Source organism: Plectropomus leopardus, chromosome 12, assembly GCF_026936395.1.
Source record: "Plectropomus leopardus strain MGB_pleo_1.0 chromosome 12, ASM2693639v1, whole genome shotgun sequence".
NCBI classification, from domain to species: Eukaryota; Metazoa; Chordata; class Actinopteri; order Perciformes; family Serranidae; genus Plectropomus; species Plectropomus leopardus.
In genome coordinates, this window is record NC_142187.1 from 2,040,422 (window position 1) to 2,065,756 (window position 25,335).

General features: G+C 39.7%; 2 protein-coding genes across 5 annotated transcripts in view; one reads left to right on the forward strand and one right to left on the reverse strand.

Annotated features, from left to right (window-relative positions):
* The first annotated feature begins 6,056 nt into the window (after positions 1 to 6,056).
* c12h5orf22 (chromosome 12 C5orf22 homolog) overlaps positions 6,057 to 25,335 on the forward strand; it is a 30,720-nt gene continuing 11,441 nt past the window's right edge. For all 4 annotated transcript variants that reach the window (XR_015778114.1, XR_015778113.1, XR_015778115.1 and 1 more), the window contains exons 1-6: positions 6,057 to 6,340; positions 8,537 to 8,682; positions 11,734 to 11,883; positions 12,177 to 12,310; positions 17,194 to 17,480; positions 19,995 to 20,057. Coding sequence is in view for 1 of the 4 variants with exons in the window: in XM_042498455.2 (XP_042354389.2) it covers positions 6,272 to 6,340; positions 8,537 to 8,682; positions 11,734 to 11,883; positions 12,177 to 12,310; positions 17,194 to 17,480; positions 19,995 to 20,057 (849 nt within the window). In the remaining 3 variants the exon portion in view is untranslated. The remainder of the gene's footprint in view (positions 6,341 to 8,536; positions 8,683 to 11,733; positions 11,884 to 12,176; positions 12,311 to 17,193; positions 17,481 to 19,994; positions 20,058 to 25,335) is intronic.
* Positions 20,076 to 24,593, reverse strand: LOC148187781 (uncharacterized). Its single transcript, XM_088085447.1, has 3 exons — positions 24,492 to 24,593; positions 23,623 to 23,850; positions 20,076 to 21,358 (listed from the first exon to the last, which is right to left on the reverse strand). Exons 1-3 carry the CDS (start codon positions 24,591 to 24,593, stop codon positions 20,897 to 20,899), a joined length of 792 nt encoding a protein of 263 aa, XP_087941573.1. The 3' UTR covers positions 20,076 to 20,896.

The window sequence follows — 25,335 nt, forward strand, 5'->3', positions numbered from 1 at the left end:
TGCTGTAATTCTGGTTAACTGACCCTTAAAAGCAGTGTTTAACTAGAACCCAACTGATGTTAAATACCTATGGCCTACCTGTAGCAACTCAGATCACAGGTCCTTTTTCTCACATCCTCTGTCTTCTCTATTTGCTGTCCATACTCTCATTCTTTAATCTGGAGCAAATCTCCCGCTGTGTTTTTGTTCATCTTCTTCTGTCGTCCGCTGTGTTTTTGTTCATCTTTTTCTGTCTTCCCAATCCCCCCACCCACCGACACCAAGTATGCTGCTATACTTTTAATCTGGCTCTTTTCTCTTTATTTCTTCCTCACTCTGCTCATCTCTCTGTCCGTGTTGCTACCTCCACTCATCATCCTGCTGTCATCTCCTATGGGCTACGGTCCAAAGCAAAAGGAAGAGAGATCAAAGCCTCCCATTGCTCTCAGAGGCCACCAAGATCAAAGGGTGGATATATATGCACACACACTCACTCACACACACACACACACATAGATAGATACACACACACACACACACACACACTGGATGAATCCCATCACACATCTACACAGGAACACTGGTCCAACTGATAGACTTGGTCTAAGATGATACAGAAGAAAATGTTTTCAGCGGATGAATTTCGTGTGTGTGTGTGTGTGTGTGTGTGTGTGTGTGTGTGTGTGTGTGTGTGTGTGTGTGTGTGTGTGTGTGCGCCTGTTTGATGAGTTATTGATTACACTAGCTGATGGGAAACTTTGCTCTTTTTATGATGTATTTTCTGCATGTTTCCTCTCTTCCTCCTAGTCTGAAATGACCAATTCCTGCTGCACTGCAGCAGTTATTACTACCAGCTCACTCTGTAGGCTCACGGAAAATGTATAGAGTGTATGTAGCTATCTGTCTCTTCTGATATGCTGTCAAATTTGCTCACTTGTAGTTTTTGATTTCTATAAAGATCTGCTGCTGAGCTTACTGCATTTTCAATAGATGAGAATGCTGTAGCTTAGATCTATGTCATGAAGGTTACAGCATTTCATTTGATATCAGTTCTGGTCAGGATTGGATGAAAATGTGTTTGGTAACCTGTAGGCTGTGAGATTTTTGAAATCTCAGAATTTTAGTTTAGCTCTGTGCCACGTGGCTCTTAATAAACTTGGGTATGATATCAAGTTTGATGTATGCAGAGTAGACTGTACAATGACATCACCTACTGAATCTCAGGTTACAACAAACGTCCATAAACATTAATACAACTCCTCTACATTAGTGCTCAACACCAGAATCCCCCAGGACTGTGTTCTTACCCCCTCTGTTCACACAGTACACCCATAATTGTTCTCCCAGACATCAGGAGAACTCTATTATGAAGTATGCGGACAACGCCACCATCCTTGGCCGTATTATAATAAACAATGAGAGTTCCTACTGGGAGGAAATCAACAATCTTGCAGAGTGGTGCACAGAGAACCAACTGCTAAGTAAAACCAAGGATCTGATTGTTGATTTTAGAAAGGAGGCAAAGATACGCACTCCTGTCTACAACAGTGGAGCTGAGGTGGAGCAGATGAACAGCTATAGGTTCCTTGGAAATACTATCACTGAGAGCCTATGTTGGTCACATCACCAGCATGGTTTGTACAGGCCCAGGTCAGGAGGGTTCTACAGACGGTGATTAAAACTGCCCAGAACATCACTGGTTCCCATCTACAGAGCATCAGTGACCTCGGTGAAGTGAGGTGTCTGCAGAGAGGCCAAAGGATACTGAAAGACAGCAGCCACCCCAGCCACAGTCTGTTCACCCTGCTGCCATCTGGAAAAAGATACAGAAGTTTCTGCTGCAGAACCACCAGACTACAGAGCAGCCTCTTTACCCAGGCTGTGAGACTACTCAACTCCTCCTTCAAAGCCAAAACAATGTTGCAGGATTTAGGGACAAATTGATTTCTTTCCTTTTTCTTTAAACCACAATTTAAAAAAAGACAAATCCATTTGCTCTGTACCTTGTAATAAGGGATTGTCTAATTTTTTCTCTCTTTTCTGCTGCAGCTCAACTGTGAGTTTCTTTGTCATATGGCATTCATGTTATATTAAAACGCATGCCTTTTTCCATCTTAAAAACATCACTCTCCTCCTCTGCAGTTGAAACCTTGATCCATGCTTTCATCACCTCCAGAATCAATTACTGCAGTAGCATTCTCTATGGCTCATCGCCCAAAGTCCTCAATAAACTCCAACACATTCAGAACTCTGCCACTCGTCCTCTCACGATCATATCACCCCTATCCTCTAGAACCTCCACTGGCTCCCGGCCCCACAACACATTCACTTCAAGGTTCTCCTCCTCACCCGTAAAGCCCTCTATAACCACGCCTCCTCCTACCTCACTGACCTGCTTATCCTACACACTCCATCTTGCACCCTTCGCTCCTCCGATGCCAACCTCCTGTCTCAACCAACCAGGACTAAGCACCGAACCTGGGGCAACAGAGCCTTCCCATTGCCGCACCCACCCTTTGGAACTCCCTCCCTAAACACATCCATGACTACAGTGACCTTTCTCAGTTTAAATCACTCATCAAATCCCACCTGTTCAAAACTGCCTTAAATGTTTAATTTTGTGCTGTATTATGTATTATTACTATGTTTTTCTTTGTACTCATATTTCATCTGTATTCTTTGATCCTTTTTACCATGTAAAGCATCTTTGAGTTCCCTGAAAAGCGCTCTATAAATAAAATGTAGTATTATTATTATTATTATTATTATTATTATACACACAGCACCCCATATTGACAGAAAAACACAGAATTGTTGACATTTTTGAAGATTTATTTAAAAAGAAAAACTGAAATATCACATGGTCATAAGTATTCAGACCCTTTGCTCAGTATTTAGTAGAAGCACCCTTTTGAGCTAATACAGCCATGAGTGTTTTTGGGAATGATGCAACAAGTTTTTCACACCTGGATTTGGGGATCCTCTGCCATTCCTCCTTGCAGATCCTCTCCAGTTCTGTCAGGTTGGATGGTGAACGTTGGTGGACAGCCATTTCCAGGTCTCTCCAGAGATGCTGAATTGGGTTTAAGTCAGGGCTCTGGCTGGGCCATCCAAGAACAGTCACAGAGTTGTTGTAAAGCCACTCCTTCGTTATTTTAGCTGTGTGCTTAGGGTCATTGTCTTGTTGGAAGGTGAACCTTCGGCCCAGTCTGAGGTCCTGAGCACTCTGGAGAAGGTTTTCGTCCAGGATATCCCTGTACTTGGCCACATTCATCTTTCCTTCAATTGCAACCAGTCGTCCTGTCCCTGCAGCTGAACAGTGATCTTTGGGTTCTTCTTTACCTCTCTCACCAAGGCTCTTCTCCACCAATTGCTCAGTTTGGCCGGACGGCCAGCTCTAGGAAGGGTTCTGGTCATCCCAAACGTCTTCCATTTAAGGATTATGCAGGCCACTGTGCTCTTAGGAATCTTAAATGCAGCAGAAATGTTTTTGTAACCTTGGCCAGATCTGTGCCTTGCCACAATTCTGTCTCTGAGCTCTTCAGGCAGGTCCTTTGACCTCATGATTCTCATTTGCTCTGACATGCACTGTGAGCTGTAAGGTCTTATATAGACAGGTGTGTGGCTTTCCTAATCAAGTCCAATCAGTATAATAAAACACAGCTGGACTCCAATGAAGGTGTAGAACCGTCTCAAGGATGATCAGAGGAAACGGACAGCACCTGAGTTAAATATATGAGTGTCACAGCAAAGGCTCTGAATACTTATGACCATGTGATATTTCAGTGTTTCTTTTTTAATAAATCTGCAAAAATGTCAACAATTCCGTGTTTTTCTGTCAATATGGGGTGCTGTGTGTACATTAATGAGGAAAAAAATGAACTTAAATGATTTTAGCAAATGGCTGCAATATAACAAAGAGTGAAAAATTTAAGGGGGTCTGAATACTTTCCGTACCCACTGTATGTCTGTAATCCCAGAGTGTTCTCATAGTGCTGCCTGAATGCAGGTGTCCAGGCACCAACTGCAAAGAAAAATTGTAACATGCAGGGTGTGCCAACAGTAAATGGCTGTGTATAAATAGTATGTTATTATGTAGCGTTCTCTTTGGTATTTTCATATTATATTTATGACGGTGTTACCTGATTCTATGATAATGTTATTTTGCTAGTATATACATTTGTAAGTTCTATTTTTATAGGTTTCTGTGTCAAACTATGCAGTTAATAATTTTATCTGTACATTGACCTGTACATTTGTTGTCATTAGATATTATGTTGCATATTATAAACTTTTTTTCCATATTTTTCTCAGTATCATTTACTTATTTCTATTTATTTATTAATTTACTTAGCCTATCCTTTATTATTGACAATACCAAACATGGAGCTGAACCCAAATGCATGACACCAAGATCAATGTATCAAAATATAAATTTATTAAAGGCAATGAAAACAGTCTTACACAGGAAGGCAAAATTAAAATCACTCTGAAGAGGCTGTAAAAAGTTACAACAAAAAATCTCTCAGACGAGGAGGCAAAAAGTAACAACAAATAAATCACTCTGGCAAGGAATACACTGCTAGCAAAGAAAAACAGAAGTCCAACAAAGTAACAAATAGAACAAGGTACTTGACCTGAGCAATAAACTGGAGTGAGCAACAAACGAAACATGACTTGAGCATGGAAATGGCGCGGATTCTCTGACTGACGAGACAAGACGAACTGGCACAGGACAAAGGGAGACGCAGACTATACATACACAAGGTAAGGAGAAACAGGTGGAGACAATCAGGGTGGGGTCGACAATCACACTGGTGGGAAAACACACATGGGGAGGAAGTAAGTGACCTGAAACGAGAGGAGAGTTAGAATTTCAAAATAAAATAGGAAATCACAAGACAACATATAAATAATCTCTACAAATAGTATGTTGCCATTAAATGGCCATTGTCCAAACGGTCTTTATTAACCACTAGATTCTGAAACTTGATTAAATAATTTTACTGAAGAACTCTTTTCAGTATGATCCACCACTGTAAACCAGGGATACTCAACTGGCTTTGACTGGGGAACATTTTTGCAAAATGAGATGAGGCCAAGGGCCAGTCATAGCAGCCCCATACATTTTTCTAGGATATTAGGATGTTTCTAAAATTTCAGAACTTTTCTATTTTAGGGCATTTCAAGGATTGTAGGATGTTTCTAGGGTTTGAGGACATTTTTATAATTTCAGGACATTTCTAGGATTTTAGAACATTTCTAGGATTTCAGGAAGTTTCTAGGATTTTAGGGCATTTCTAGGATTTTAGGACATTTATATTTTTCAGAGCATTTCTCGGGGTTTAGGACAATTCTAGGATTTCAGGATATATTAGACATTGGTTAGCTAGGACCTCTGTCGGGGTGCAGGGGATCCTCTGCTGGCACTTTTTTGATAAACAAACTCTATTTTGATGCTGTTTTATGCCCTCTTATGTATACTAAAAGGACAAAGACAATTCCAATGTGAATCACTGTATTTTTATTATTATGAAGTGCTGGGGGCCACCTGGCACCATGCCTGGCACCCTATCAGGGGCCAGTTTTGGAGCCTAGGCTGTAAGTTGAGTATCACTGCAGTAAACCAGTGATATTTGGATTAATATAAAAAAAAGTGCTGTAATGGGGAAAAGACAACATAAACACCTACATAAACACATTTGCCCACATGGCTGTTGTCTCTGCATTTGAGCAGAATGATTATTTCAGGTACACACAAAGATTAAAAAAAAAAAAGTTCAGGTCTGAGACATATCTAGCCTCATTTTAGATGAAAATGACTTTTTATCTCTTTTGATGTAGCCTATCTCTGGCATTGTGGGGTTTTTTTTACAGAGTGTTGTAGATTTATTAGCCACAAGTATGTTATATAATGCTGTGAAGCTGTCAAGTTAAATAACTCTCACTTTCACAGTTGTATGTCCCATTTTTCTTTTTTCTTTTTTCTTTTTTCTTTATCTTTTCTTTTCTTTTTTTAAATCGTCGAATATCGAATAACACTAGGAACGTTTGTCTTTACCCTGCCTTTTGTTTCTACCCGGACGTGAAAAAGACAGAGCTTGGTGTTTTCCGGTGGCTGGCTGATGGTTCCCCCAGGTTCTCATTTCAAACTCTTTCTGACCTAACGGGATGAAAAATGTGCTGCAGTGCGAGATGTGAGAACGTGACGTTAATGCGCTAAAGTCTCGTGTGATAATACGGTTACTGTCACGGACGGAGGAACCGTAACGTCCCGCTGTTCTCCGTTGCAATGAGCGGTGCTCCGCTGAAGAGGTGCTACAAGGAGCTGCCGGTGTGGATAGTTGAGGACCACCACGATGTAAGCCCGGCCTTAACACAGCTGTCATACTGCTGCATTGTGTTGTGTCTTTAGACTTCCACTTTTGGTCAGCAGAATGTCTTCCTGTATGTTTACAGCGGGGTTTACATCATGGATGTAGTGGTGTAAAATCGGTTTACAAACATATCGTTAGCTAGCTGACTGTAGAGCTGAGTAATGTCCCCTAACTGGAGTTTAGTACTGAATGTGAGCCTGCAGCAGTGAGAACATGTTCCCATAAATAGCTACTGAAAGACACCCTTCAACGTGAAGAGATATTTCCACATTATTGTTAGTTATATTGAAGTGAAAACCACTATTATTTTTAGTGAGTGTATTTTTAAACAGGAGGGAAATCCAGACACTCCAAAAACGTGAAAAAAACATGAAAAATGAGGAGGAATTACATTGAAAATCCTGTATTATAGTGGCTGAATCATGATTTAGGCACATTTTCATATTTTTTGGAGTGTTTATATGTCCTTCCTGTTTATCCTGCTTTGTTTTTTTTTTGGTTTCCATGAGCACCTGTTTGACCTATGTTTGATTATAAGCCTACAGAGCAACTAGTCATCTCTCTCTTTTTTGGAGTTAATTTTTAAATGATTGACGTTGTTTTTTTGTTGGTCGACTTTTTTGCAGAGATGCTGTGTTTTCTGTCAGTTCTTCATTCAGCTTCGCAGTGATAGCTTTTATTTGAGTCTTTGTCATGTCAATATTGTTGTCACCAATCCCTGCCACTCACGTGTTAGCCAATCACCAGCCTCTTAGCTCTGCAGTTCCTGTATCTAATGTTCATCTTCCAGATATTCAGTCGCTGATGTCGTTATCTGTCACTGCAGGTTGATATGATGTCTGCCATATTTGTCCACAAGCCTTTGTTTACACTGCATTGTCCATATGTTCTGTAAGCTATAGTACACGTGCTGCGTATATTTTCAGCTACAGTTTTCAGCTGCTCTGCCAGCAGTGTCAAATAATAATTAAAAATGTTATTATTATTATTAATATAACGCAGTCCCTGATTGGCTGCTTACATTGTCAGCTACTTCACAGATGATTGGCCCTGATTGGCCTACCTGGATTTTTATTTCTGTGAAGTGTTTGTGGCATAGACTGTATATAAAGATGTAAAACATGACAGCTCCCCCAAAGTGAGGCTATTCAATCTGGATCGCCCCCTGGTGTCTGACTGTAGTATATGTTCTAAAGCCCGCCCCTCCATGTTGAATGGACATAGGTCAAACTAAACACTCCAACTACAAGCCAAATAGATGTTTCGCAAAAACAGTTTCTGTCACTGATGGAAGTTCTCATCACCCTGATGTTTGTTCAAATGTTTATTTTTTATGATAGGTTTGGTTTTAATGAATTATTAAATTATCTAAAAGGGGGCTTTTCCGCCATGATTGACAGCTGTGACAGCCAATCCATGCGCTGTCATTCAACTGAGCTGCTCACAATTGGTTGGTTGGGTGTTTTGTTGGATCTTCCCACCACGGATAGTGCTACTGTGCAGATGCAGGCATTCAATGACATCACCCTCACAAGATGACAACACCAGTATCCTGGATATTTTAAGCTCACGTCAGCATAGCGGGGGTAAGTGGGGGCGTGTCGTCCATCTTTATATACAGTCTGTGGTTTGTGGTGGCAGAGAATCCAGACTGACACAGAGTGAAACTGAATGTTGAGCTGACATGGAAAGGATGCTCTCACTAAGGTTACTGATGAGCCTCCCAACAATGTCCTTCAGTTGTTGGGATTGTAAAATGAAGGTCAGACAGGCCAACTTTTTGTAATCTGAGCCCAGATTTATCCCATCATCCTTAGCAACCTAACTGTCAGCATTTGCTTTGACAAAGTTTTGTATCTTTGATCTTTAACTGCAACGTCTGTGCCAACAGAGTGACAATTACCTCTGCATCCAGAGCTGTTGTGTATATAGTGATATCTGTGATATCTGTGATATCTATTGATTCTGCACAGGTCTTATTCTATGGCTGTCCGGTGTGACAGCTAACCGTGCAATGTGGTTTTTGCTCTTTCTGAAAAAAGCATCAGTGAATACATGTTAAGTGTCTGAGGAGAATTTTATGAAAGATTCTGTGTGTCAAATGTATGGTATCCTAAGTGCTCAGATATACAGCTAAGTCAAATATCTTAAGACTGCTTATTTTACGGTATCATTTTTAGGTAGTGCGTCACATCTATCGTGCCATTGCATCAAGACATCTCCCACTGAGGAACATCAAGATGGTCCATTTAGACTCCCATCCTGATCTGCTCATCCCTGTCAACATGTCCGCTGACACTGTCTTTGACAAGGACAAACTCTTCAGGTATGTGTTAATTTAAACATGAAGTATTTTCCAAACCAAGCTTTCCTCCAGTCTGCTTCAGAGGGCTGGGACTGCCACCTCATGAAGCTGTGGATTGTATGTGTCAAAGCTGAGGATTACAGCTGATAGCTGTTATTGGGGGCTGTATTTACAAATCTACCTTCTACAAAGAGTTACCTGTAGTGATTCAATTCTAAGAAAATTCTTACAATTGTGATTTTTTTGAAGAATTTACCCTTAAAGTTTAGACTAGATCCTGGTAAAGATAAAAGTTATTCACAAAACATCTTATTCCTTTAGCAAGCTCCAAAACTGAGGAGTAGAGAGGAGAACTTTTAAGAGGCTTAAGATTTTCTTAAGCAGAGATGAAAATAGGTGGGTTTCCATCAACCCTAAAATTGCAAAAATTGAAATGATGAATATAAAATATGCTTCATGGAAACACATCAATTTAAGACAAACTCCCATTTATCACAAAAAGGTTTTTACACACGTACGAGGTGGTAGTTCAGGCAATTGGAAAAATACATATTTGGCAACTGCAATGGAAACACTTTTTGGGCTTTTCTAGGTCACATGATGCTATGGCTATGTGCTGGTCAGTAGGAACTGGCTCCCTCATGATGCAGTAGGAGCTACAAGAGCTGATATTGCATCACATAACTCTTCAAAAGCTGAGTGGTTCATTCAGAAGTTTTGAATCACCTCCCAGAAATCTCTCATACGTGGCCACTCCCATGTATAAGGGGCTAGCCTTTCCATTGCTATTTGCATAACATGTCTACGTGGCCTTGGATTGGAAATAATGACGGCTAGTGTGGTGGCTGCAATAGAAATAAAGCTGCTAATGTTTTGAACATCCATCACCATGCTTCTTAGATTGTTATCACCAGAGGAGAAGTCGCAGAACATACTCAATGGAAACGCTGTCATCTTGCAATTGTATTTTATCAACATTTGAAAAATATCACTGAAGGTTTGCACAAATCTGCAATGGGAACCTGCTTAATGGCAGAAATTCAAAGTGGTCAGAGAAACTTCTCCAAAAACTGGGTGACAGTAACTTAATGACATGCTGCAGAGTAGTTGATGGAGGGAGGATATTTGTGGTCAATCTTATTAGAGATGCACGTATATCTCCCACACAACGCAATAACAATATAATGCCAGAGATAAAGATATATGTGCAACTGGAACAGTCTTATATTCTCATATAGTTCATTTACTTCCACTGGGTGTTAACACCCTGCAGGCTTACAAAAAAGATATCTGTGACAGCCAATCACACCAAGCAACTTGGTCAAACACACCTCCTTACCAAGATCAAAGTCTCTGTCCCTTCCTAGCTCAGAATTGCTCTGAGAAGTGTTCTAAATCACTACACACCTAGGATTTTTTATATGAAGTCAGGTCCACTCTTTAGAAATTCTCAGAATGTTTGTGACCCCAGAACGTTAGCTGTGATCAGTGTCCATGATGAAGTCTCTTAACTCTGAGATGTGTTGAAAAAGCTGCCTAAATCTCTGTATGTTTATGTAGACCTGTTGTCACATCATAAAGCTAAAATGGTTCGTCAAGGCTTCTTCAAAATTAAAGCCTCCCTATGACTGGCCTGCTAAAAGTTTTTAAGGGTTGGTTTAAAATTTGAACTGCTTTCTACAATAAAATGTGCATGTGAAGCTACTGACAGCCTGTTCTTCGAATTATTCAGACACTGTCTTTCAAAAGAAATATTGCTGTTCAAATTCTTCAAGTGTATTTTTCAGTGCTGGGAGCACAACAAAAAGTCCACTGACATCATTAGTCTATGGCAGGATAATTTGCCAAGTGACCTAATTGAAGTCTTGTTGGTGTGTTCAGTTCAGATAGGGTGTTGTTTACAGGGCAGCATTTTGATGCACCTGAAAGTCTAACAACAAATCATCCAACCTGAAGTACAAACAAACTAATCAAGTAGCGTCTGCATTGCTCCACACAGCACAGCGGTTAAAATCGATGTTATTGACCACGAGGGTCCGGTCCATCTCTCTGACAGGGAAAGAGAGATAACAGAAACCCTAAATGTGCTATTCACCTCTTTTTATAACATGACTTCTTTCTTATAGTACCAAGAAAGTGAAACATATGTTCCAAGCCACAGAATATGTTAGATATATGTTGCTCAGTGTCGTAACTCATGACTTTGTTCAGTTTACAGTTGGACAGATTATTCCCATATGATACATCAATTTATAGCCCAAGCTAATATTTGCTTAAACCATTGAACTCACCAGGTTTATATTTGGAAGAGGCATGTATTTGTGAGGGGCTTTGTTTTCCTTTCAGAGATATGTTGCTCAGCCAAGATGGGAAATAAAATCAGATTGTTTATTTAAACCACTTTTGCATCTCTCTAGTCTTGTCAGGAAAATCAACTGAACTGTAGAGAATCTTATTAAGATAACTTATTTATATCGGGGCTCAGAGGTAGAGCAGGTGGTCCTCTTGTCGGAAGGTCAGCGGTTTCAGCCCCAGCTCCTCCAGGCAACGTGTCAAAGTATCGTTGGGCAAGATACCAAACCCCGAACTGCTCCTGAAGCTGCGTCATCAGAGCATAAGTGCGTATGAATGGTTACTGAGTAGCAAGTGGCACCTTGTACAGTAGCCTCGGCCACCAGTGTGTGAATGTGTATGGGAATGGGTGAATGTGGCTTGGATGGATGGCTTATCTTGTGCAGTATTATGGTATTATGTTATACCAGGGTATTTAGAAATCCTGAAGGTATGTTTTTTTAATACTGTCATAAATACAGGCACTCCACATTGTATGTAGTGTACAGCACGCACCACCAGAGCTCAGTCTTCTGTCTCTACTGGTGGAACTGGCAACGACACCTAGTGGTGCAGGAAGAAGTTACAGGACTGTAAACAGCTGGTGGCCAGCAGGCAGAGAGGAAGTTATGACGGTATAAAATATTACATATTGGCCAAGCCGATGGATGGATGGATGACTGTTGCATTATGTGGGACTCCACCAACCAGTGTATGTGTTTTTTTGTTTGTTTTTTTCAGTGAGTTGAGTATAGAGAACTGGATCATGCCCATGGTGTATGCCGGCCATGTGTCATGTGTGGCATGGCTGCATCCATATTGGGCCCAGCAGATCACAGAGGGGGAGCACAGGATGGCTGTAGGAAGAGACTCTTCCACCACCACCATCAGGTAAGATATATACTAAACAGAGTCATACTTTTTGTGATATCCTTTGTTGCTATATGAACTGTATCATTTCTTAAAGCCCCCACACATCCATAGTCCGCACACACATGTGTTTTTCCTCTTTTTCCTGATGAGACCTTATTAAAAACACTCAAGTGGAAGTCCAGGACCTTTAAATGTAGGATAGATTTATTCCTTGTTCTTTCTCTTTGGTTTGACACGAACTCCACTTCCTCTCTTTGTCTCTCCTCTTCTCTGTGTTGCTCTCTGTCTCTGTCTCTCTCCTGTGTGTGCAGGGTGACCAGTACAGACAACTACTTCCTGAGTGATGGTCTGTATATGTCGGAGAAGCAGCTGGAGAACTCTAAACCTCTCAGGCTGAATGTGGTCAAAGTCAATCCTGTTAAACCAAGTCATGGCTCACTAACAGGTGTGTACTTCAGCCACTTAAGGGGAGACAGTCTGTAGTAGCATTAGCCACGTAAGTTGCTGGTTTACTTTGATACTCAATCAGAAGTGTTTTTGTGCCTCACTTCATGAGCTATGTTGGAGGAATGTTTTTATAAAGGAGTTTGTATTGCGTGCACACACAGGCTGCTGGCAGGTCAAGGTTGTCGATTGATTGATTTTAGTCTATAAAAGGATGAAAAGTACCTTTTATAATTTTGCAGAGCCCAGTTAACCTTTTCAACAATCCATCACTTAAACATATTTAGTTTCCACTGAATTAAAATGAAAAAACAGCAACTTTGTGAAGTCCTTTTGGAGTTTTCACATCCTTCTTGTTGTGTGTGAACACAGCCACTGGTGATCATTATCACTAATGCCAGAATTCAAGTGTCTGACTCCTCTCTCAGTGCCCTGACACCTGCGGGGCCAGAGCTGCTAACTGAAAGGCACACTTAAAGTTTGATTTGGTGATTTAGAACTCTCCAGTGAATCCCCATCTCAGTTTGACAGAGACATACTGACCTGGTTCCTACACAACATGGGGTGTGTAAAGAGTATTCAAGATAATAGCACCTCCTTTTAGAATTTAAAAAAGCCTATCAAACATGCTGTTTACCTTTCCTGCCTCACTAAACCTTTACCTTTTTGGAATATTGTGGAGTAATTGAAACCCTGATCACATCAGTATGCAGCCTTCTTTTTCCTCCTCTTTTAAGTGGTAATCTTATAGTTGCTGTTGGTTATATAATCAGTTTAATACTACAGGTTGAAGTTTGTCCGTATGCCTTAGGCACCAGCTCATATGCGTACAACACAGTCGCTTTTACATCATAATTTAGGCTTCATTCAACAGTGAGGTTGGCACAAACCTACTGAGCTCTACCAACTCATTTACATTGTAGTAGTAAAGACCAGACATCCCTTGGCCAATTCAGGGTGGCTGCAATGTGTTCAAAAGCACTGAAATAAGAATCCACCTCTGAGTCTCTCAACGGTGGCACCAGTGCAATATGCCTGTTAACATCAAAACTGTCACGGGGGGAGGGCAGAAGCTGCTGAGTAAGTGTTTGAACACCAGGCTGACGCTCAAGCTCTATGGCTTTCACTCTGAGGTGCATCGCCTCCACCTCTAACTCCTGGTTTCTGGCCTCCATCTCCGGAATGCGGAGAGTGAGCCGTAGCTCCTCCACTGACTGTCCGAGATTGAAGGATCTATGGGAGTGGGAGCGACAGGCGGCACCAGCTCTCGCTGTTCCACGTTAGCCATACCGGCCCCCTCATAAGGAAGCAAATCAGTCAGCAAACCCTTCTCCCGCAGTTTATCCACCATGACTGTCTTAGCTCAAGTTTCTTTGCATTCACAGGCACATGCACTTCAAACAAATTTGCAACCAACACTAAATCAACTTTCCTACATTTATCAGGTTGCTGAAACATGGGATGTCTGACAAAACGGTCTAAATCAGACTCCATAGTGCCAGTTTATGATCAAAATGCTGACCAGATATATGGCAGAGAAAAAATACTGAAAAAAAATCACAAACTTACCCGACAAAAATCGAAAACAGACGAAATCCCGGCCAAGCCCCCAGTTTATGTTACCTAGGGGATACCTGATATAACACAAAATGACCATCTCCTTCCTTTCTCCCAAATGATGACCCAGAAAACAAATTACAGTCCTCAGAATTATTTTTTAATATCTCTCAAAAATTAAATAGGCATCAGGGAGAGGCTAAACACAATAGACAAAAACATCTTATATTTTTAAACACTGACTTACCTAGAATGAAAATAACAAATAAAAGACATTAATATTACCTAACCTTATCCAGAAAAACAGGAGAAAACTGGTGAAAAGAAAAGTACACTTTCCCCTACAATAAAGTTGGACTGTTCATATAAATTGAAACAACTATTTACAATATGTTACAGATAATCAGAAGGCACTGTCACAAACTAAGAGAAGGTGGGAGCGTGACAGCTCCCACGGGGTCTTTTTTTTTAAATCTCCGTCTTTTTAAAATGATTACAAGGTGTTTGAACTTGGTCCTTGAAAAGGTACTTGAATATAACTAAGAGGAGAAAGATAAATTATTTTATAAATGTTATTATTAATTGGATTGGATTAAAGTAATATTTTCAGACAATGAAAAACATAAAGCAAAAGAAATGGTCACATACTTGATGACTTGGTTCACAAATTGGAAAAGGAGTGAGAAGTAAAAACTTATTTAATCCCACCCCTTCTCCAGGACTCATTGAATTTTTGTTAACCAGCTTCCTTACTTGACACATTTTAAACCAGGCTGCCCACATCAGCTGTGCTGGCAGTTACTTTCTAATGCTGAATCAGCAGTTGGTAAATTCCAGTAAATACTGGGTGCTAATATATTTCGCTAGCCTGCAAACAGTCACTCAGGAGTCACCGTTCTTACAGAATCCATGCATTGCCAGTTTACAAGGTGACAGAAGGGGTGGCACGGTTTCAAAAGTTTGCATTGTTAGACCCCCAAAAAGCTGTTGTCATTTGAACGAAAGAGCAAACCACAATAAAAGTTTAACGTTACATGTAAGAAGCAGTTACCTTGGAATCAAATTCTTTCACCATATTAATTTCTCCATTCATCTGCATCTTTGTTCCAGTGGTCCTCTGCTCCAAAAATGTCAAATTTTCCCACTTTTTCTCAATTTTCTCTAAATCCTATTTTCAGGAAAGTTGGTCCAGCTGTGAAACTTTGGCAGGATCTTTTGAGGACATCACAATTGACTTCAAGGAAGTCAAGGAAGACATCAAAAATGGCTTGAACATTGCAAACAAACTCGGTGTATATGTGCAGATGCCAAATTTGATGAAGCAGTCTTGGGATATTCTGCTACTAGAATGCACCATGAATGCGAAACGATGATATTTCATAATCAGGGACATTGATTCATAAGAAACTCAGTCTGCATCATTTAGGGTCCTGACTCAGTCAGTGCATTAGTTCTAGTAATAATTGCTTAATGCAATTATATAGTTCAACTATATATAAAAGATCATTTATTGTCATTCAGAACATGTGTACACATGAAAAGAACGAAACTAGTCACTCAGGTTCAGCTGCGTACAAAAGAGTAACAACAAACTAAACTTATTAAATACATAAAACAAAAAACAACTTAATACCTGGGATTAAAGTCTAAAAAAACAGAGCAGCATGTTAAAAATAGAGTGGCATCATTGCAGTGGCAGCACAGAGGGAAGGGGGCAATGAGATCAGTCAAGTAATACGGCAGTTGCCGGTAGCTGCGAAGCCACTGCACTGCTGCGCACCGCCATCATTGCAATACTTTCATCAGTGGGCCATAGGATCAATCACCATTCTCTTACCTTGTTCAGTTATACATGGTGACTTATTATTGAATTGAACAATTATTGAAAAGAAAATCATTGAGATTATTACTTTAAAGGAAAAGTCAGGATTCTGTTTGCATGTCTGTAAGAATACTGTAAGAGATTTTGGTCACTGTAATAATTTTCTGTCCGTGTGGCCGTGAAGTGATCTCCTCTATCCTTAGTCTGTGCTAATGCATTCTGAAGTTCAGCTGAAGCTAATGTGAGGCTTCAAACTCCTGTTCAATCAGTGGGATTGATAAAAGAATAGAGTGATTTGACAGTTTGTGTCGTCCACAGGTTTTTCACACTGAATGAAAAGCTTCTTTTTGCAGTACACTAAATCTCTGCAGCCACCTGAAGTACAGCCTGAACAATAGTTGATTTTTGAGCCAATACAGATATGGAGTCTAATAACGATTCATCAGCTGATAGTTTGGTTGTTTTTTTTTTTAATTTCCAGAATAACAATCTTGATACAGAGTTTGAATTTAAAAATTGCTGAAATTTGTGAGGTTGGTTGTTTGTGTTGTGGGGCTACTGTCTGTTGAATCAGATATGATCACACTCACACAGAGCTGATGGAGACACCATCACCATGTGATATGATATTTAAGGGTGTTTGTCAAAACTTAAGCATCAATTGTTGCTTGTTTAGTTATTACATATACTGTTTTAAAGTTTTCAGGGACCTTAATGTTTTTCCACTTTGAATATATTTCAAATACCACAATACAACCCAAATTCATCTTAAACAAATGTAGAATTTAGTTCTATTATTTAGGTGTTTTTGATTTTACCTACATATATAAAATCCCATAATGAATCATTTGAACCCTGAGCAAAAATGAGCAACTTAACATAAAAATGACAAAAGAGAAAGAAAATCAGGGGAAAAGAAAATGTAAACACAAAACATGACACAAAAAATGCTAAAATACATAGAATATTACAAGAATATATATATATTGTATATTGTTTTATTTTTTATTTATAAAATTTTATTTTCTGAGACTGAATGTAATGTAAATATAAATGATGTCGTTTTCTCTTATTTTTTTCCAAGGTTTTGATAATTTTCTAATAATAGTCTCTCTTACCCTATTTTTTGTTTGTTTGTTTTTTAGATCATTTTAAAGTCATCTTTTACAGTTTTTTGGTATTTTCAGGATATTTCATTCCAAGTTGCAGATCTCCTTATTGACCCATATTTTTGAAAGAAATCACACCAGTTTGCTCAAGTTTCAAAGGTTTAATGCTGGTGAAAGGCCCCTAAAAGCAGCAAAGGAAAACTGATGCCAATCCAGTTTCCATTGGGTTAACTCTGATTATTATTCATTACTTTATTATTTACTCACGTTTATTATTCCTGTCTTTTGTTCTTTGGTTTTATTTTGATTATATTCTGGTCTATAACTCAGTAGACTAATGGGGACGGACACATTTTCATCTAACACTGTTTTCTGTTTCTCTGTGTGACATTTCAGGAGAAAGGAGTGAGGAGGACACAGAGAGATGGTTTGCCAAGAGAGCCCGGACAGACTTTAATGTAGCTGGAGAGACCAGCTGCTCTGAGCCCCTCCTAACATGCACTGACACCCTGCAGCCAGCAGAGGGCAGCCACAGGACAGGCTTTGGGGATGATGAAGAAGGATCCACCAGTTACGTTGTGAAGAGAATATCTGCTTGTCTAAGTGAGACAGAGCCGTACATCCTGGACATTGATTTGGACTTCTTCTCCTGTAAGAATCCCTTCAAAGAGTTATACACACAGGTATATATACACACAGATGTACCACATCCCACTGACACACCTCATGTTGTTGTTCTGTTGCAGCTCCTTTCAGCACACGTGGTTGCTTTTTTTTACTTTTTTAACCATAATCATGTATTTTAACAAATGTGTACAAATGCAGAGGATTTGAATTGTTTAGATGATAGTCCAAAAACACTTTCTATCACTCCAGAGGTTTTGCCTTCCTGAAAAACAGGAAGTTACATTTACAATAGAATTAGGAATTGTTCCTGACTTCAACAGGAAATGCATCATACCCAAAAAGCAAAGACTCCATGGGGCTTTTGAAGCCATAATCGTTTATCGGAATAGAAACAAAAGGTTGGCTGCCGTAAAAATAATACACAACACAAGGCTGAAGCATAAAACTGCACCATAATCTAAGTGATGGACTGGTCCTTTTAGACATGGTCAAAGATGTGGTAAGGTGATTATAATTTCTGGGCCTCATTACTTTTCATCAGCGACTGAGATGACTGTAGCTCTGGCTATAGTGTGGTCCAGCACTGATTAAAGGGATGGTCTTCTGAGCTCTTGCTACTCCTCTGTATACACCAAAGTGTCTTTGAACACAGTCAACCACACATGTCTGTGTTTTCGTAGGTAATGTCATCTATTTTTTGTATCCAAAGGAGGAAGTTAAGTGTATATTTTGAAACCTTCACGCTTGCGATAGCCATGGCCAGAGGCATTATGTTTTTGGGTTGTTTGTCCATCCATCGTTATGTCCATCCATCCCGCTCTTTTGAACGCAATATCTCAAGAAAGCTTGAGGGAATTTCTTCAAATTTGGCACAAATGTCCACTCAACAATGAGCTGGTTAGATTTTGGTGATTTAAGGTCATTGTGACCATGTTTGTCTCATTCTCATGAGCGCAATATCTCAAGAATTCCTCGAAGGATTTTTTTCCAAATTTGGCACAATCTTTCAATTGGACTCAAGGATAAACTGATTAGATTTTGGTGGCAAAAGGTCAAGGACACTGTGACCTTGCACCAGTCACATTCTCATGAAGGCGATATTTCAAAAACACCTTGTGGAATTTTTTAAAAAATTGTCACAAACGCTCACTTGGACTCGAAGATGAACTGCATACATATTAGTGGTCATAGGTCAAGTTAATTGTGACCTTGCATTTGTCTCATTCTCATGAACGTCATATCTCAACAACACCTTGAGGGAATTTCCTCAAATTTGGTGCAAACGTTCAAGAATAAACTGATTGAACTCAGAATTTGGACATCAAAGGTCAAGGTCACTGTCACCTCTCAATTTATTTTTTATTATCAAGGAAGACCAAAATGCCTCTGGACAATGAGATAAACCTACAACCAGTGAGAACAATAAAACATGTGACTTGGCGCCAAGCGACAGCAGATCTAAACAGGACAGCTGTGTTTGTGTAGCATCAGTATGTTTGTGAGTGAGTGTTGTCGTTTGTACCATCAGAATGTGAAGGTACAGTGTGTTTTTACTCACTTTACTAAAATACTCGAAACTACGGGAAAGGCCACAAACTTTTTTGATGGACTTGTTGACCTTCAAAAATGCATTGGTGGTTCTCCTCTTTACAGGCATCATCTCAAACACGCCCCATATTAGATAAACAGTGATTGGCCTGCCAGATCTCAAGTTACTGGGAATGTGTCCAGAGAAGATAAATCTGCCAGAAAAAATAAAACACGAGCTCACAGATTGGTCTGGTTCCCAGATTACCAGCCCGACCACATCACTAAAAAAGACGAGGAATGCATTCTCTCTGGTGAATAAAAAAAAAGTTCAAAGATCATAAACAGGATAACGACAATCCCTAAATTTAAAATCTCTGACCTTCTTTTACAACATTAGAAAGATGGCATTTAAAAGGTTAAAAAAAGCAACAGTCCAAAAAAATATATCCTTTGGACTGACAGTAGTTTGGTTGTGAGGAATTTCATGTGGACACGTTTAGCTACATATCCCATCAGTTAGGTAGACTCGTCCTCAGAACAGCATATTGTACACAGTTCATGTCTCATCAGAGCTGACATGGGACTGGATAAGGTGTCAGAGACCACATGAAAAAGCCTTAATGGCCGAGGTTACTCCTCCCAGAGGAATGTGAAATTCACACTCTTATAAAAAGTGATTTTATGTGAGTAAAGAACCTGACAAGTCAGCTAACAGAAATATGTGATAATTGGATTTTTAAAGCCACCAGGGGAGAAGTAATCTGCAGTGTTCCACTTAAAGCTTCATGTGGAGACACAATTATGACAAACTGAGAGCCTAAAAAACTGCAAGACAGTAGGAAGCTTACTGCAGCAGTTTGGTTCAGTTGTTAGCAAGGTTCCAAGGATGGACTCATTAGTTAATGCCACCAAAATCTAATCCTTCGTGGCCTTCTGATGATGCATTTCATTTTACCTCTCATGACATCTCTCAATTAAAGTGCAAAACATGTTTCCTTGAATTGACCTCCGCTCCATGTTGTCTGTCTGTCTGTGTGAAGGAAGAGTACGCCATCCTCAAGGAGCTCTACAACTTCAGAGGACCCAGCCCTGATGCTGAGGAGGTGAGTGAGTAGGCGGGTTTCCATTACAGATGTGCACAAAAAGATATTTTTTGTAATTGTGAGATGTCTGTGACTGAGTGATGTTCTGTGACTTCTCCTCTGGCGATAACATTTCAAGAAGCATGCACTCTAAGAACTTTAACTATGTTCTACTCAATTTAATGTGTAACATTTTTACAATTAAAAATATTGAGTAAATTTGAAAGATGTGAAATCATTTAGATTTATCTTATGAATTAAGTAAATGTAATCAAAACTGAATAACTACATTGAGTACCATGAAATATAAAATTTAGTTGATAAAATTAAAATTTTAAGTACGCAATAGTAATCCTAAATTCAAACCACTCACAAAAATGATTAAATACAATTAAAATATCAGTATAAATATGTTACATTTACTTAATTTTTTAAAATGTTCAATTTACTCTTTACTTCAGGTCACTATATGAAACAAAATAATAAAAAAAGCAAGTTCTACACACATGAACATTTATCATCATTAAACATTTATTTGTCTATTTTGACAAATATAAAACATCCAAGTTTATTTCGAACAGAGCAGACTCTTGAGATTTCTCAACTTGTATTACACAAACTGATATATTATCTAGTCTAATTTCCAACGTGCTTTATTCTCGCCAGTGAGCATGTGACAATGTCCATGTGAGCATCAGTGTGAAATGAATGCAGCATATGGCTGAAATGCAACATAATCGACATTTTGCAACTCTTATGTAAACATTAACACATTAAAACTTCTAAACTTCAGACAGGTAAACCTTGCCAATGAAAAGTTCCCCCACTAAGAGAGCATCTTGTTGAACAGTAGCCAGCAACTACATACGGAGGTAATTCTTCAGTCTCTGAACCTTGTTGGAAAGGTTTCCAAAATCCAGCTCCAGCAGTACTTTTTGGAATACCTCAAAACTGTATTTGAGGTTCTTGGGGTATCCCAGATCTAACACGTCGGTCATGCCCAACAGAAAGCAGCAGGCTCTGCTAAGATCCCCAAGACTGCAGAGGACAGTGCTGCCCTCAATCACAATCCCGACATCGACTGACCCATCTTGGTTCCACAGCTGATAAATCTTCATCACCTCATCTGCCAACCCCCCTCGAACACTGGCAGATCCATCAGCAGCAGCCTGCAGACATTGTAAAGACTGTTTAGAGCTCACCCGAAACCTGCATGTCACAAGACAAATACCACTTACCAACATACATAAAAGAGCATAGCAGGACATAAAGTGGACAACCTTAACAATACTACTGTGGTGGTCCCAAATTTGTTTTGATCTCTTTTAAACAGACACAATAACTAATGAATACTTCCACATAATTTATTACTCTCTAAAAACAAAACTGACACAGAAAATATCATTTGATGCATTTAAAGCAGGACAGAGAGTGAAATCAGTCAGCATCGATCTCTAAATATATGTGGGTGACACGTACAGTATCTGATGTCAACAGCTGTTTTATACTGTATGGGAAGCAGCTTCTTCTTTGTGTGTGGTAAGAAAAAAACAAACTGTACTGCAGCAACTCCGTCACCCGTGAAAACTTTAAAACTAACATTGTTAAAAATCATGAAAACTACAGTATTATACTAACCTATAAGTCCTTGAACAAGGCACTGGCATCTTCTCCCAGATGGTCGAACAGACAACCTCGTGTCTGTTGACTGGAGATTCCACTCTGCAGAACACAAAGTCTTTCAACAACTTATAAAATACAATACTACACATTCAAGCGACTGAGATGACTGTAGCTCTGGCTGTAGTGTGGTCCAGCACTGATTAAAGGGATGGTCTTATGAGCTCTTGCTCCTCCTCTGAATACACCAAAGTGTCTTTGAGCACAGTCAACCACACATGTCTGTGTTTTCGTAGGTAATGTCATCTATTTCTTGTATCCAAAGGAGGAAGTTAAGTGTATATTTTGAAACCTTCACGCTTGTGATAGCCGTGGCCAGAGGCATTATGTTTTTGGGTTGTTTGTCCTTCCATCGTTATGTCCATCCATCCTGCTCTTTTCAATTGAATTTACTTCAGAAAAATTTAACTGGAGTTGGAGTGTAGTGATGTAAGAAAAAAATAAAATATGTAAAATTTTTGCATATGACAAAGAGGAGAAAGAAGCCAATGCAGACAGATGAATATAAATGGATATTGTGGTGAGGTGTGCAGAGGATGAGAGAGATTGAGGGATAGAGAACAAAGGAAGAAAAAGCAAGAACTGTTAAAGGAGCTGTATGTAAGACTGATTCAAAGATTCAGAACATGGCAGCGCATTGTTTCTCCACCCCTGCGGCCCAAATAGCTACACATTAACCTCTGCTCTGCTCACTCACACGGTCAGTCTCAAAGTAAAGCTGATCATGCCTCTCTCAAACATGTTAGACGGCAGTAGATACGACCTGCAGTCAGAGGGATGAAGCAGCAGTAGGCTACATTAGCATCTGTTATCTCTGTAAATGTATCTGCTGTGTCTTTGCGTTTCTGTAGTTTGAGCAGGTTGTTGATGAATATTTAGCTTTTTACTCTGTTTTATTGCTCTGACTCAGTAACTACGAGCAGAGTTCACATCAGTTAAAGTGATCTGCAGGTTATTGTTTCACTTAACTGCTTTGACGCTACATCCCGTGTGTGCAGAGCTGACACACACACAGACACACACTTTAACCCTGCATCTACAGGAGCCTTGGTGCATGTTCTTCATGCTGCAGATGAGCCAACATATGAGACGTGTTACTGCAGAATAAATGACACGAGCAACTCAGTGCTTTCACAATCGGACTTTTCTCCTCCACTTTCTGACCGTCAGATCATAACACATGAAGAAGGAAACAGGCGTCCTGACTGGGCTGGACTCTTCCCATGAACCGCTCCACACATTCACCATCACTTTATTTACCATCGGCTCCGTTTCACCCCATTTCCTCCCTCTTTTTCAACTTTCACTTTGTATTTCTTTTCTTTAGCTTTAGCTGCTGCAGCTCAAACTAACGATATGCTCAGGACAGGAGGCGGTCTATCAAACAGCAGAGTGACTTGGTGCTTATTTCTCCCGTGTGATATCAAGGAAATATGACTATAGACGATAATCAAAATTAATCAAAAATATTTTGCACAATCTCAACTGGTGATCACTTTATCTCCCAGCTGTAGCTGCAGCACTGTGGTAGCCTGACTGGCAACCTGGAGGACAAAATGCCACTGACGCTGTGATTGGGAGAGAGTAGTAGGTGGCGCAACAGGCCAAAACAGAAAATCAAAGCAATTAAAATTTTTAAATGCGAATATTCTGGCTGTACTATTTTTGTCAGCTAGATTCGTTTTTCAGATTAACATGATTCCTTAGTCTCTGGTAATATATATATTTAGTGATTTTAAGATTACTTGCTGTACATTTCTTACATACTACTCCTCTAAGGAAGGCTGGAGGATAGAGGGAGTAATAATGAATAGGAGGGAGAGTCAGAGGGGATAAGGCTAAGTTGTCTGAATAGGATATGAATATGTAATTATTGATGGTAATTAACTTAAAGGAGAAAATTGTGAATGAGGCATGTGGAATTCTGATTATTGCAGGTAAGGTATAGATTGATTAGGTGGAGGATACATTTTAATACCTGAAGTAGAATACTCATTTGTGCCTGATGCCTCTCTCCTTCAGCACCTTTCTTTGCTTGAAACAAGGACAGCAGTTTAGGTGTATAGAAGTCCAACGTTGCCATGAATTTTGGCTCAAGATTCAGTGTGGTGATTCTTTGAAACTCGACGCAAACCTGAAAGAGAGAGATGAGAAAAGAGAAAAAAGGACTGGTGACTCAATCTACTGTCATTCAGCAAAAACTTAAGTCGATACTGAGATGAATAGGATGTAAGACTGTTCCATTATCATTTTTAATCAGATGTACACTCATGACACTTCATTAGGTACACCTGTGCAATCCAGTGCAATCCAAAACAGCAGTTCTGCCATAAATTCTCTTTTTACTTAGCTTATACACTTTCAGTTTTTGTTGACACTGTCAGAAAGGTGACTATTAAACTTTATCATTGAGATCATCGTGGATGGTGGTGTATCGGAGTACATTATATTGAGTGGTGTCCTTATACTTTTGTCCAACCCATTAACATACGTTGAGGGGGACAGAATAGAACAGTTTTCAATGTATTGCACTCCAGTACACCAGCACCACCTACTACAACTCAATAATAAACAAAGTATAATTATCACCTTTCTGACAATGTCAACAAAAAAATGAAAATGTATGTATGGCAGAGCTGTTGTACAGTATTTGATTGCATTTGATGACACAGGTCTAACTAATGAAGTGCCGGTGAGTGTATAACTGTGAAACATACAGGTTTCCAGTCCACAATATGTGTTGACCACTCTGCTACAACAATTTCAATTACTCACTTGTGAGAAATCAAACAAGGCGGGCCATCTGTCGTTGATGTCACTGGTGCTCATCTGTAGGCTGACAACATCATGCCTCCTGTGTACAAAGGTTCTGCACATCAAGTCATTGATGACTGTGCTGTCTCACTTCTTTGATTCGGTGATTAGTTGGTTTCGGTCCGGCTCCTGTTGTTCCTTACTGTCTCCTGCAGGATAGTGTGGGAGAAACACCACTTCTCCTTTCCGTGCTTCATTTATATTCTTTGCAGCAGACTTGTCATCCGGGCACTTGTTCTTAAGCGAGTTGCAGGCAACCTCAGGAAATCCAAGGTTTCAGAGCTTTGACTTGTAATTTCCCATCATGTATTTAAAACTATACATCCATCCAAGCCAGCCGTTACGACTGCCTAGCTCTGTTAGGCACGGATGCTTTCTGACTAAAGCCTCTGCCACCTCACCGATCTGAAGGCCTGTAGCTGTACATGTAGTCAGCTAATTTTTCCATGATTTCAGTTCGGACCTGAGTACTGTTCAGCACAGTACCATCTTTGACAAAGTTTTCATTGGCATTCCTCAGCACTGCCTATGTTGCCACTTGTGAAGACACCGATGTGTCATCTGTCAGGTAATCTGCTGTTGTGTCATTAGCAGAGCTTGAACTATCATTCATTACATCTCTCTGGTTTTCAGTCAAAGCAGTCAATGTAAGAACTACTGATGGAATGATCACAACTTTGATTGTTCCCTTGTGTTTAATCTGGTTGGTAGAAATGAGAGTGAAGTAATCACCAAAGTCCTCATCCAAGTAATGCAGGGTAAAATCCTCAATGAGTCCAAATATCTCTTTTACAGTCTCATGTAA